Source organism: Diabrotica undecimpunctata, chromosome 3 (genome assembly GCF_040954645.1).
Source record: "Diabrotica undecimpunctata isolate CICGRU chromosome 3, icDiaUnde3, whole genome shotgun sequence".
Taxonomy (NCBI): Eukaryota; Metazoa; Arthropoda; class Insecta; order Coleoptera; family Chrysomelidae; genus Diabrotica; species Diabrotica undecimpunctata.
Genome location: NC_092805.1, coordinates 110,986,396 through 111,001,451, shown reverse-complemented (window position 1 = coordinate 111,001,451; position 15,056 = coordinate 110,986,396). Strand labels below are relative to the sequence as shown.

The 15,056-nt window shown below is 30.5% G+C and overlaps 1 protein-coding gene across 1 annotated transcript; it reads right to left on the bottom strand.

Moving 5' to 3' along the window:
- Nucleotides 1–4,466: 4,466 nt before the first annotated feature.
- Nucleotides 4,467–13,552, bottom strand: mdu (mitotic spindle positioning protein meduse). The gene is made up of 2 exons (XM_072526615.1): nucleotides 12,829–13,552; nucleotides 4,467–5,409 (listed from the first exon to the last, which is right to left on the bottom strand). Exon 1 carries the CDS (start codon nucleotides 13,444–13,446, stop codon nucleotides 12,880–12,882), a length of 567 nt encoding a protein of 188 aa, XP_072382716.1. The 5' UTR covers nucleotides 13,447–13,552; the 3' UTR covers nucleotides 4,467–5,409; nucleotides 12,829–12,879.
- Nucleotides 13,553–15,056: the final 1,504 nt, after the last annotated feature.

Genomic DNA, 15,056 nt, shown 5'->3' with positions numbered 1-15,056 from the left:
GAAGATCGAAGGACATTAAGACGCATTATAGTGAAAAATCGACGAGCAAATTATATGGAGTTAAGCGTTTTATGTAGTGACGTTATTGGAAGACATGTTTCTAGATCAATATGTCACCGAGAGGCCAACAAATTAGGATTTGGCACTTAAAAAGTAAGTTTTATAATTGAAAAAATTAGTACGAATAATAAATTTCATTTTATTTTAGGCTAAGGAAAAGTCACTCTTAACATTACAACAAAAGAAAAACAGACTAAGATGGTAAAAAGAGCATAACGATTGGATTCAGTCGCAATGGGATTCAATACAATGAAGTGATGAGTCCAGATTTGAAGTGTGTGTTGGAGACTGTAGGAGTCGCGTCATTCGCAGGAAAAATGAAGCTTTCCACCCCGACTGTCTGAAGAGAAAAGTCAAATTTCCTGCATCTGTTATGATCTAGGCCAGCATGTCGTCTAAAGGTGTGGGAAAGTTACATTTTATCGATGGAATTGTAAACACGGACAAATATTTGAATATTTTAGAAGAATCTCTTTTACCGATTATGGAACACCGTTTAACATTAGCAGAAGATTTTATCTTCCAACAGGACGGCGCAGGTTCTCATACCTCAAAAAAAGTTTAAAATGGATTGAAGACAATGGCATACCACTTCTGGAATTGATTTCTAACAGTCCCAAATTGTCCCCGATAAAGACTTTGTGGCGCGAAATGAAAAAAGCTTTGAGAAAACATCCTGCCAGGTCCGTCAACGAATTGAAGGAAAAATTGCAAGAAATATGGGGTTCGTTTACATTAGAATTTTGTCAGAACTTAGTAAAAACTATGCCTCGAAGAATTGTGAATGTCATTAAAAATAAAGGGGATGTAACTCAGTGGTAATCTATCACATTTTTTTTGTTAATATAACATATTCTATGTGTTTTTTAAAATTTATTATTATTTTGTTTAATCAATAGTTTTCATTCCGTTATAAAATATTTTCTATAATTAGGAAATTCAAAAATGTTCGATGATGCATTAAAACTTCTAATCTTTTCTTATCAATTTAACGTTGGGCCAACTGATATGGGAAGGGGCTCGTAAGATTAGGAATTGTTAAACAAATTCTAAATGTAATAATGAGAATAAATACTCATTATACTTTTAAATAACTAATATTTGAAACATAAAATTTTTTATTGATACATATTTTCTATAAATAAATTTTGTAAATAGGTTAATAGTGCCAATGTTCACTTCACATGAATCCTTTTATTTGAATTTCGTTTTTTGACATATTTCGTAACAATTACTCAGTTATAATGTTGGTTTTTATACATTAAGTTACATATTTTACAGAAATACAAAAATTAAACGATATAGTACAATAAATATTCAAATTTTGTTATTAAAACTATTTTTTTTGCACTATTAAGGATAAATTAACGATAAAAAACATCTTACCGATTTTTGGATCTCATAGTATATACAACAGATCTCTCAGATCGCAATATAGAAAAGTTTAAAAGCCAAACAACCACCTTGAAATTTACGATACTTCAAAATCAAATACAGGATATCATACATAAAGGATATTAAATTATTATTATACTATTACTATAAATTATTATATCGAGATAACCTATCTAGATTACTAAATACCTCTTGGACACTTCACATATCGTCGGCTGTATGTAATAGTGGCTTAACTCAGAAATCGACAAAATTCACACGCTAAAAATTCAAATTCAAGACAAAAACCAGAGGGCTTGAAATAGCCTTATTTATTACCTCCAAAACTGACACAATAATAATAGCAAAAATGTCTGCTAGACGTCACTAGTCTCGCTATGACATATTGTCGATTGAGATAAATTGTTTTTGCAGTACTGGCCCTTTTTAGTTGTACAGTGGAAGTCGCACCTTGTCGATATTAAGTTTCTAAGCAATACTGGCACTTTTGAGTTGTGCCACTATAGCAGACAATTGTAGATATTTTCAAACTGTATCAGTGAGAATTTTGGAGTTGTGTCACATTAAATAAAAGGAATAAATTTATTGTTTTAAAAATGTCAGATTCAAAGGGTTATCACAAAAGAAGAAAAATTAATCCTATCTCAACAGTAGTAACTTAAGTAATAATATCAATATTATTTTAATGTATAATTCCAAATAATCGATTAAGTAGAAAACTTTAGACGATTTTTTGAATAAGTACATCTACCGGTTTAAACAAAAAATCAACCGATTTTAGTACTGATGCGGACCCTCATTACGTGAATGATGATGATGTATCGTCTACATTTACAGAAGTCTCTGATGAAAATGTAGAGACTAAATTAGTAGAAGTCGTGACGATCAATAAACCTAAAAGTAGGAAAAGGAAGGCTTGTCCGGACCAATCGAAAAGAAATGTCAGAAACTTTCTTAGAAATGCAGGCCAAAAATACACCAATTTTAACGGTAATTTTGTACAAGCTCGCAGTTTAGGTCCATCTTGCAATCCATGTAGACAGAAATGTGATGAAACATTCACGTTACAAGAAAGAACACAGATCTTTGAAAACTATTGGTCAATCGGAAACACAAATTAACAACGAAGTTAAATTGTCAGATCCATCTCTATAATTAAACCAACATATCGATATGCGGATAAAGGTAACAAATCAAGCCGTGGTTATAATCATGCATTTTATTTGCAAAACCGTGATCAGAAAAAAAAAGAGTGCAAAAGATTTTTTATATCTACCATTGGAGTTACTAATAGATGTATTCGAACTGTTATTAGAAAGACGAATTATAAGCAACGATCAAAGAGGTAAACATAGCATGCATAAAACATTTTGTAACGAAACTATGAATAGGGTATGTAAACACCTTTCTTTAATTCCGACAATGGAGAGTCACTATTGTCGAAGTAGCACCTCAAAAAATATATAGAAAGAGACAAACCATTAACAGATCTGTACAATGATTATAAAGCTAATTGTCAAAGAGACAATGACGAATTTGTAAAAATTGGTTTATATCGTAAACTTGTTAATTATATATTTAACTACGCATTAATTTCTCCTAAAAAAGATCAATGTCAGTATTGTGAAAAATACAAAAATTCTAGCAGTGAAGAACAAATAGCCCTAGAAGATGCTTATATCAACCATCATAAGGAGAAAAGCCTAAGCCAGGAGCTAAAAACACTTGATACAGAAAATGTATGTAACTAACTTACAAAAAGTTCTTGTTTTGACCTACAAGCTACTCTATCGCCACCAAAAGGAGACGTTTCCGTTTTCTATTATAAATCTAAGCTAACATATCATTTCCCTATATATGAACTTCAGAAAAAGGCACTGGGAAATGTGAACTGCTATGTTTGGCACGAAGGAGAAGGCAGTAAAGGTGCCACAGAAATTGGTTCGTGCCTGCTGATGTATTTGGAACAAACATCTATAAAAACGGATTCTGACAATTTGAAATTCATATTTTACTCAGACAATTGTGGTGGCCAAGGAAAAAACAAGTACCTAATTTCAATGTATCAGTACGCTGTAAACCATTTCAAAATTTCTTCTATAACTCATCGCTATTTAGTTGTCAACCATACTCAAAATGAGGGTAACAGCTGCCACTCTTTAATAGAAAGAAATATCACTAAAGCTTTAAAAAGAATGCCTATTTATCTACCGACTCATTACGCTATGCTAATCCGAACTGCTCGTTGCAAACATCCATTCGAAGTACACGAATTATGTCATAATGATTTTTTGACCAGAAAAAGTTAAATACTAAAACAGCGACAATTTTCAATGAATATGTCTAAGTAAATACTTTTCATTTCAACGATATTTGTGAAATTTATGTAAAAAAAGCTCTGATATTCACCACTATTTTAAAACTTCATTTGCATAAGAGGAGTACAGATCAGATGATACCATCAAGAAAAAAACAAGAAAAGGTTTAGAAAGCATGGATATTATAGAACTAGAAAATGCTTACACTGGCAGCCTGCCAATAACTGAAAAAAAGAAAAAAGAACTTGCTAGCCTTGTCACTCTTGTCTTGTGAAGACAAGAGTGTTCCACCAACTCATGCTGATTTCTACCGACATTTAAAGCATTGTTAGTCATAACTTGTCCTATTATTATTAATATCTACTTTTTTTTATTTCGTTCTTCTTATAGTTGTTAATAAATACATTTTCTCATTCAAGTAACTTGTAGTATTCTTTATTGAACCTTTATTTCAGTTGATATTAATAACAAGAAAAATTACTTTTGTCTTTGCCTTAATTAGTCTTGAAAGACAAAATGTTGATGAGCAATAGCGGCACCACTCAAAATAAGGGTTGAATTAAAAAGTCTGTATTACAATTCATTAAATGCTACCTAACGCTACCTACCCAAATAAACCAAATTTTTTTTTTCAAGACAAAATTATTGGCACACAAACTTTAAACCCTTGGTTTGAAGAATTACCAGTTTTCCGTTGTGTCACTATTGCATACAGCCGACGATATGTTTTTCCGAGTTTTAGAGAGAATACAGAATAGAAGGGACTTTTTATAACTTAACTATAATATTTCAGTCAAATGAATGATGGGATATAGATATTCCGTTTATATGAAAAGATACAGGTTGTACTTGGCCATCAAAGAGAAGTTAAATAGAAAGAAGGTGAGAACGGGTTGCATGAGATACATATATTCCCTGCTTTAACATTTTATAATACTATAACATTAAGACTGTTCCTTAATAAGTATATAATGACAATTTTACATAAATTATTAAAAAAAAAACAAATGTTTTTGTTATTATCTCCGGCTTATTGTATTTGTAATAAATATTATAAATTTAGTTAATAAATTGATAATTTAACTACTTTTCACAATAATTATTAATAAAATGCTAAAACTGTCTACTTTTTCATATATAAAAACCAACTTTAAATCATTTTTAACTAAATACTACCCTAAATTCAGTGATACTCAATTGCGAGTTGCGTGTATAATAAAAATAATAACAGTCGATTTAATTTTTTATCCAAACAGCCATCGACACCAAGAATTTTACAAGTAAAGAAAGATCCATAACAGAACCTAAATGTGTTTATCCAGATTGACTTGATTTACGATTTTATAGATTCAATCATAATTAAATACCTATATCCAGCAACTGAATATCATCGAGAAAAAATTTCACGCAACCACGTATCAGCAATGTAAGCTCACTGAAGAAAATATAATCTCCTAACTAAACTTCAAATTCTATAAATAAATAAAATAAATACAATGCATTATGTAAAATTAACCATATATAGCAGATTTGGTTTTGCATTGAACTGATATTAAATTTAACACCTAACTAACCACTTTGGAAGAAATAAAAAAAATAGCTGATATGTAATTCGTTTTCCATGGACGGATGCTACCTGAAAAATTTTAAAATAAAGGAATTAAAAAAGGAACAACAAATGCTAGAAAAAACTAAATGTGTGTGCAATAATTTCAAAAATAGCATTACGAGTATACCAAATTTTCAAAATCAAGAAAAAAATGTACAAAATATTTTCTTTCTCCTTGTATTTATATCAAAGTATATATTATTTTGTATTGTTAATCATCCACAACCATGCAGTGTTAAAGTTTAAAAGAGGGATTAAGCGAGTACGTTATTGATCTATGTTTTTTTAACAGACATCTGAATTGAGGAAATTTTTTAATCTTATCAAACAATACTTTAAATGCTTCTCGAAAGCATTGAGCATCCAAACGAAAATACGGCTTCTATTGGACAGAGTAGGTACCTGCTCTTTTTTTAGAATTTCGAAACTCCAAAGATATTATAAACAGAAAATTCATGTCCATGTCCATATAATTGGTTGCCTAGGTCACTATTAAAGGACCAAGGACCTAGTAAAAATCGACCAAGATTTAGAAATCTTTTACATGTAGCTATATAAAAAATTCCAGACGATATGAAATTAAGAATTTTGAATCTTTTCGTTTCTAGGACATGTGTTGACTTAGATCAAGTTTTTGCTTGTGATGGATGCAGAACTGTACTTTGTATGGGATTTCAGAAGGTACCGGCTCTGTTAAAAGAACTTAGTGAGCTTAAGGAAAGTATAAATAAAATTCTACATAAGGAAAATGTCGCATCTGTTGAACCAGATATGCAGGATATTATTTCCGAAATGCTGGAGAGGCAAAATAGGGCTTCCAATTTAATTATATTTAATGTTAATGAATCTGTTAAAAATAATCAATGGGAACGTAATGCAGAAGACAAACAAACGGTACTAAATATTTTGACTGATTTTAATATTAGCAAAAATAATATTAAACTATTTAGATTGGGAAAATTTGCTAACAGAACGAGACCAATTAAAGTAGTATTAAATACAGCTGAAGATGCTAAAACTGTTGTCAAAAATAAAAGATTACTTAAAGTGCCGGATGTCAGAATTTCCCTGGATCAAACAAAAGCCCAGCAAGAGTATTTCAAGAAAATCAAATTACAGTTAGATGATATGGTCAAGAAAGGTGATAATTCTAAAACAATAAAATTTATTAATAATAAGCCTACAATAGTGAAAAAAGACATAATTTTATCTCAAAAAACTCGTAAGTAGCGCTAGTATATTACAATTTGTATTTTGTATTTGTATTTGTATATTTGTATTTGTATTTGTATTTGTATTGTATTTAATATTGATGTTTTATATTTAAATGCACAGATCTTGCAAAAGAAAATGGACCAAATCAAGTTAAGTCTGCTGTGTTATTGTCCTAAAATAATAGTGGTTAGCGAAGATCGAAGTTGAAATTGAAGATTCTGAAATTGCTTTGTGTGGGTATAAGGTGATACGCTGCAATTGATCTAAACGATCTACAGGGGGTTTTGTACTAGTTGTACTATATGTTCAGGATAACCTTAAGTGTACTGCCGCTACAACTTTTGTTAAAGAAGATAATTTGTGGTATAAATTTATTAAAATAGATATTGGTTCTTACAAGATTATTTTGGGCGGCATGTATCATTCACCTTCTAGTTTTGATGCAGTATTTTTATAGAACTTAGAGCATATTTTTGATGAATTATTTAAAAGTAATGTCAATTTGTATTTTACTTGGCGATTTTAATTTGGATTTTTTAAGTACTAGCTTCTACACCCAGAAAATTAAAGCAATGTTTTTACAATGTGCCATTAAGCAGTTAGTAACTAAACCTACTAGAATTACGAATTTTATTCGTATATATATATTCGATTCGATAGGTATAAAAATAACTCTAGACGTATGTGGAAAACGCTAAAAACACTAATTAACAATAATTGTCAAAAATTCCCTTTTGGCATTGAATTTAAGGTTCAGAATCAGTAATGCATTCTGAGTGACAAAGTATCACTGACTAACTGAGCAGTCATAGTTAAGTCGTTAGATAATAGGAGTAACATTAATGAAATACTAAACTCCAAAATATTAAAAGAGTTTTTTGAGCTTGTGGTCACATTATCTTAAATTTTATAAATACTTGTCTTAGATCATCTAAATTTCCAGATATTAAAAATCAGTACAGTTGTTCCAATACCAAAAGTTAATAATACTATTAAGGCGGATGAATTTAGACTTTTAAATATACTTCCGCCCATTGATAAAAATGAGATCTTAATGAATACTCAGTCAGGTTTTCGTAAAAGTATTCCTGCGAAACTGCACTGCAACTTTCACTTTGTAAATTCAGGTCTGAATTGGACAATGATATAATTATTTAGTAGTAGTATTCCTTGATTTAAAAAGGGCTTTTGAAACTATTGATCGTAATATGCTTCTCACTAAATTAGAAGGCTATGGAGGAAATGTTCTTGAATGGTTTAAAGATTACTTATTGGATAGACAGCAACAAGTGAGGATTGATGATATTGCTTCTTCTGCAATTAGTGTTAATATTGGGGTACCTCAAGGTAGTGTCTTAGGACCCCTTTTGTTCATATTGTATTTAAATGATATAAACTTGTTTGTTAAATGTGATTTATTTAATTTGTATGCAGATGACACCCTACTTGCATGTTTTGATTCAAACTTAGAAAATGCTGTATCTAAAATGAATTCAGCATTGCAGTCTGTTAATAAATATTTAAAGATCAACAAACTAAAGTTAAATGTGTTAAAGATGGAGGCTATGATAATAACAACTAAAAACCAATAATCAAATATTGATATAAATACTATTAATCTTCAAATTGACAATGATAAAATAGAAATCATCACAACAATTAAGTACCTTGGTTTTCAATTGGATAATTTATTGTCTTTTAATGACCATTTTAATTACATATTAAAAAAGATTTCTAAAAAATTATACTTTTTTTCAAGAATATCTAAAAATTTTTCAACTTCAACTAAAATCGGCCCAGTTGCAAAAATTACAAAATCGTGGAATTAGAATCATTCTTGGTGGAAGCAGATATACACCTATAGCAACAATGCTTAGCATGCTGCAGTGGGTTTTAGTTTAACAAAGGGTCTTTTACCTTACAACAGTGTTCATTTATAAAATTTTAAATAATTTGGCCCCCGCTTACTTTTATGAGTTTATTACGCGAAATTGTGATATTCACAATTACCCTACTCGAAGTAATTGCAATTTACACATTGTGACAACAAACGGACGGCTTCAAGAAACTCTTTATTTCTTGATTTCCTGATCGCTGAAAAATTTAAAATTTCTTTAAAATTACCCATATTTAAAGAATTATGGCTCTAGCTTTGCTCTATTACGTTCTAGCTTTGCTAAAATAATCTTTGTAATGCTGTCAATAGTTTGCTTATATTTTCTAACCTTTTTACACCTAAACATTTGTTTAAATATTCTTTCGAAGATTCATGTTTTTTGATACTAGCTGATAAATTTTTCAAATCTGAATATCTCTGACTCACCGAAACATTTTGCTCCAAATTTGAAAGCAGTAGACAAAACCAACAAAAAATTGAATTTCTAAAATGACTACCGCATAACAATTTATGGTTTTCATTAAACGTATTGCTTTAAACGATCTCGAAAATGGTCAATTATCCTTCTTATCTGTGGATAAAATTTAGAATTTGGCAAAGGCCGGCCCACTACAGTAACTTTTAAATCTTTCTTGATTTTGGCGCTTTGAAAAAGGCATTTCAAACTGTATATTAAGTATATATTTAATACCCCGAAGCCAGAATGAAGCCGAAGACGTGCGATTTTATCGCCTTTCGAAAGATCTGACTAGCCGTGCTGTTCGGGTTGCTCCTGCCTAAGTGTAAGACAGAGAGAAATATAGATGTTTATTCTATTCTAAATTACTTCGGAGAGAATAAACTAAAATTTCGGAGAGAATATAAAAAATAGCTTTTTTATTTTAAATAGGTATTCATAAATCACAATTTTCAAATAAGCAATTTATAATAATAAATAATTTATTATTATACATTTAAAGAGGTTAGGCGGCGCATAGGTACCTTGTCTTCCCCGACACTGGATTCTGGGTTTCAATCCAACTGTTAACAGATAACTGCATTTGACTCTCTGGGTTGATAAGCAGTCAGAATTAACAGGCTTCAAAGGAAGCCTTACTATATTTTCCAGAGAGCTAGAATTATCTCGGTAGAAGAAGGCAAAACTACAGCCTACACCCACTACTTTAAAACCATATGAGGCTGAAGGGAAAGGATGCAGGCGGAAGAAAGTACAAAAGGTCCAAAAATGAATAAACTGAAAATTCAAGATCATATAGATCAATTTGCAGAACAACAAAACAGCGTCGGCACTATTGTGCCAAAAAATAGCCAAAATGAGAAGAACATTGACATGGCGTTTATTCAAGAACAGTACTTATACTTTAAATGTTGGGGTTAAATGTTGATTTGAAAAGTGAAAATATGTGTATGATGTAGTAACTAAGTACTATAACTACTACTTGCAACTAAAACGCTTCTAGTAAACAAACACGGACGAGACAAATGATGTCACCTAAAGTATGCTCTAAATGACAGCCTTTGAATAGCTCAAATTTATTCAAGGTTTTAAATTTCACTTTAAAAAATAGTTTTAATGTTTTTAAGTCTATTTATATTTTTTCTATGTTATAAAGATCTAAATTATTAATTTAAGACATAAAAAAACCATCCATATTCATTCGACTAAGTAAACACCAAGAAAAAAAAATACAGATACATGCAAGAGGACAATATTTTAGATATATTTTATTATTATTATATATTTACTAATATTTAATGGTATTTATTAATTAAATTCTAACCTCCAAATTGTACTTGAGTTAAGATTTGACAGTTTTAGATTAATAAAATTTATTATTAAAATTGAATATATATTTACCGTTTTTTCAGATTCTGCTCAAGAAAATGTAACAAACCGAGAGGATGTTGCAAATGATTTGTAAAATGTTGAAGAAAATGGGCAAGATACAGGTCAAGTAAGAAAGCGTAAGCGGAATGAAAATGAATGGAAAAGGACAATTAATAAATCTAAACAAAGTTGTGGCACACAGTATGTAAATAAAAAAAGAAATATTGTCTGTGCCAAGATATTCAAAAACATGGATTGTAACTCTGCAAGGTGTTGTTTTTAAAATGTTAACTCAAAAGAGGGGGATATTATTTTAAAGTCATTTTATGGATTAAATCATAATGTTAAACAAAACATTTCCCTTCAGGGACTTGTTTACACTATGAATATCAAACACTGCTTTGCAATGAATTTCTTAAGGGTGCAAAAAGCAAAATCATATAAATATTTCTTAACAACAAACATATTATATGTGTCGGCAAAAGGTTCCTTATGGACACATTTCAAGTTAGTGATCATTGAATATATAAAGTATCTAGCTGTTCAGAATCATCAGCGTGTATTGACAAGAGGACACCAAGCAATAAAATTGATGTGTCAAAAGTAAAAGAGCATATAGAGTTATTTGCGGAATACCAGAGCCATCACACAAGATACGATACACCTAACAGGAGATACCTACAACCTGACTTAACCATTAAAAAAATGTATAATATGTATGTAGAAAAGTGTGTACAAGAAAACATAGTTCCTGTGAAAGAGAAGATGTACTCTACTCAGTTCAATTTATGATTTAAACCACCATCAAAAATTATGTGAGCTGTGTGATTCACTTCAGAATAAGTTAACTTTTGGGCAGACTGATGAAGAAAGAAAAACGGCAAAATTAGATAAAGAACTACATTTGTGGAAGGCAGGCAGTGCAAGAAAGTGGAGATAAATTGAAGGCAAATGAAGAAAGGTACGTTTTTACATTTGATCTAGAAAAAGCACTTCCTTTCCCAAAATTGATGAGTGCATCAGTGGCTTATTACAAACTGAATGTTTATTTTTAAAACCTGGGCATTCATAGTTTTAATGACAATAGGTTTTATGAACAAATGGAATGAAACTAAGGAGTCTAGAGGGTCCCAGGAAATAGCAGCATGACTTGTAAAGCACCTTAAGCAATATTCTTCTAAACATAAACACATAATCATGTATTCCAACTGTTGAACAGGACAGAATCGAAATATAAAGTTATCCTTAGCCCTCCAGAATCTTGTACAAGACCCTAATATGAAAGTTGATTATATTGATCCCAAATTTCTTGTATCAGGACATAGCTATCTTCCAAATGTTGCTGATTTTGGTGTCATTGAGAAAAAAAACCGAAAAAGAAAGAATTTATTTATGATCCACATGACTGGGCTGATATTGTAAACAATGCTGTGAAAACTTAAAGTAAATTGCCAAAAAGTGAACTGTTTACAAATGAAATAGTTACGGTACAGCAAACATAAGCCAAACTCTATATTTTATAAACAAACATTACAAAGTGAAGATCTCAAATTTTGTCTAATGTAGTTCAAGATCCTTTGTATTCTTAGCAGTGTTCTAGACCAGTGAAGCTAATTAAAAAGAAACACATGTTTGATCTAATGAAATTTATTCTACTGCGGCATCACTCATTCTACAGAAACAATGCCAACAATAAATCAAAAAAGAGCTGCAGCAGCAAGAGAAAAGGATTCAGAATTAATTAATTAATCTGTACACAGTCATGTTGTTCTATTACATGTGGTTGTTTAACTTAAGTCATAAAGATATCCAATTATGTTTTTTATTTTCGGTTGACATTTAATATAAGTCAATACTTTTGGAAAAAAAAGTCATTATTTTGAATAGTCAGTATTTATGAATATAATACTTATGTTCAATAAAGACGCCTCCTCATTTTTCTGCAACTATTTTCACAAACGTCTTATTATCTCATTTCAAACATTTATTGACTTACATGGATTTACTTCTGAGGCATCCATATAAGAAAAAAAAAACAATCATACACATGTACAAGTTATTCATGTCTAGTGCCTCAAACATTCGAAAGGCTAAAATTAATCAAGTTTTTAAAGAGATTTTTTAATAAGAATTAACAAATTCCAGAACACAAGACTCTGAGATAGACGAAACAGAAAAAGGAGTGCCTCTTTTCTTTCTATTGTTCTGTGAAGCAAATTTAAAACTTTTAAAAACGTTTAAAACATTTTAAAACTAAAGAATAAGACTAGAAAATCTGTATAACCATTGACTATTCATAAGAAAATTAAATGCAAAAAGAAACACAACATAGTTTTGCCATAATCATTCATTTCAGCATGTGCTAATATTTCAGAATCAATGAAGATTGATTGAAGAACCGGGTTTTGACTTTAATAATTAGTTCTAGAAACAACAAAAATGGATACATATATGCATTATTTAAATTAATTTATTAAAACATATCAATTTAGAAACTCAAACTTACCTAAATGTTGCTCTTAGCCTAGAGATCACAATACTGCAAGGGAAGTATATTTTAATTGGACTCATTCACACTTTTTGTAGTATTGCTTATTTGATATAAATTAGACAAAGATTTGGCTGATTTCAAAATACTACTATTACTATTGCCATTTTTCATTTGATTTTCTTCTAGCTCTAAAGCTCTCATTAAATCTGGCTGAGACTTTCTACGTTCCTCTCTTAATTCTGTTTCACGTTTTTGAAAATCTAACAATTCTTTAACTATTTTTTCTTCTGCAGACACATAGCCATTTCTAAGGTTTTCACCTTTTTTAATTGTAATTTTTGCAGGTTCAAAAGAATTTTGTAGATCTACAGCATTTATAGTTGAATTATTAAATTTACCTCTGCTTTTAAAAAATTTTTGCATTACACCTCTGGCATTGGTATTTGGAATGAATCTTCTAGTAAATCCATTGGTTTTTGGTAAAGTGCCGTTAGCTGCAGTTGCTGAAATATCTCCCTGTGAATAACTAACCCCATTTAAGCTGGTATGTCCAGTTTTCAGTTCTTTTTCACGTTCTAAGTTTTCTCTGATTTCGTTTTGAATTCTTTCAAAAGTATTGCTAGTAGAACTCATTTCGAAATTTTTTATTAAATGTCTTTCATTCACCAAAATTAGGGTAAAAACATTTAAATATACTTCCGGCACTTTGACATTTCACCTCTAACGGTACGTCAACGAATGTCACCACCACAAATGCAAATAAAAACACAAAAATAAGCTACAGCTGTCATCATAATCTACCAATAGAATTGCGTACTACCTACCTTCAAATGTATGCAACATATTATACGCTCTTGTACAGAAGATTGCAGAAGATTGTAACATTCCACCTTTACTGGATAATTTAAAAATGAATAACGCAAATAATGCAACAAATAAAAAATATTGTCATAATTAAATTACAAATAAAGGTGTACGTATAATGCAAAATATTATTATTGTATTTAAAGCTATTATATGATTTTTACTACTTACCCTTTTTGAAACCTGAAAGCTCCCCTCTTTCATATATCTTTTTAGCATCAGGTCATCAGTTTCTCATATATTGTGTTAGCTTCTTGGTCAGTTATTATTAACCCGTAACCGCTACCCCCGGGTCCTGTGGTCCATCGTCATGTTGATTATTGTTAAAACAATATAAATCTTTGTAGAAATCGCTCGTGTTTCTACTGTTGAGTATTCCGTAAAACTAATGCAATTGAACGGCCAACGAGTGCGCATTGCTTTTTAAAGGCATTTGAACGAATTTGAACTTATTTTGGGTCCGCGGGACCTGTGGGTAGTTTTACCGTTATTGTTTCTGTATAATTTCATAAACAGTAAAGAAGCATTTTAATTTTTATTATTAATTTTTAACTAACAGAAAGTAATTTTTTAGATACAATGGTTAACAGACTGTTACCTATAGGATGATCAGGTAATGAAAATAGTAAAGGATGATAAATTTTGGAGCGATCTTAATAACAAAGATGAAGTTTCGAATGATGAAGGACATTGGTTGCATGCTATTGAAGAGTTAGTTAATTATGTGGAGATGCAAAAGTGATGCTGAAGAAACAGATTTTGAGGAAACAATAACGACACGGACTAGAATTCCTACCACCGAGGAAAAGATCCGTAAAACTATCTATTTTTGGATTTCAATCACAGTTAACCTTAGCATAGTGTGTATATACATCATCATCATCATTAGTCCGTTTTAAGACCATTGCAGGACATAAGCGTCCAATTTTTCCGCAATTTTTCGTCATCTCTCGCAGATCATTTTGCCATTGTGTATGTGGTCTTCCTCTGTTTTGTTTATCTGTTCTTGGTCTTCATTCGGCTAACTTGGGTGTTCACCTTCCATCCTTCATCTTTGTCACGTGGTGAGCTCATTTTCATTAGAATCTTCAAGCTCTCTCCACAAAATATGTACCTCTGGTTCTGTTTCTTAGGTCTTCGTTTGTGATTTTGTCTTTCATTATTACTTATATCAGTGAACGCTCCATCCTCCTTTCTCCTTAGTTTTAAAGCATTGTTTTTTGTACGGACAGTGTTCATTTGGGAAAATCCCAATCTGTCCTATAACTGAAACATTTACTTACACAGTTTTTTATGTGTCTAGTTTGTAGTAGTCTATTAATATAAAACAAAATATTGTCATAAAACCTGGTAAAGACATATTCTATAGTTTGCCATCT

What these genes read in the sequence shown, in the direction of transcription:
- mdu (XM_072526615.1), bottom strand. Translation starts at nt 13,446, where the DNA reads ATGAGTTCTACTAGCAATACTTTTGAAAGAATTCAAAACGAAATCAGA.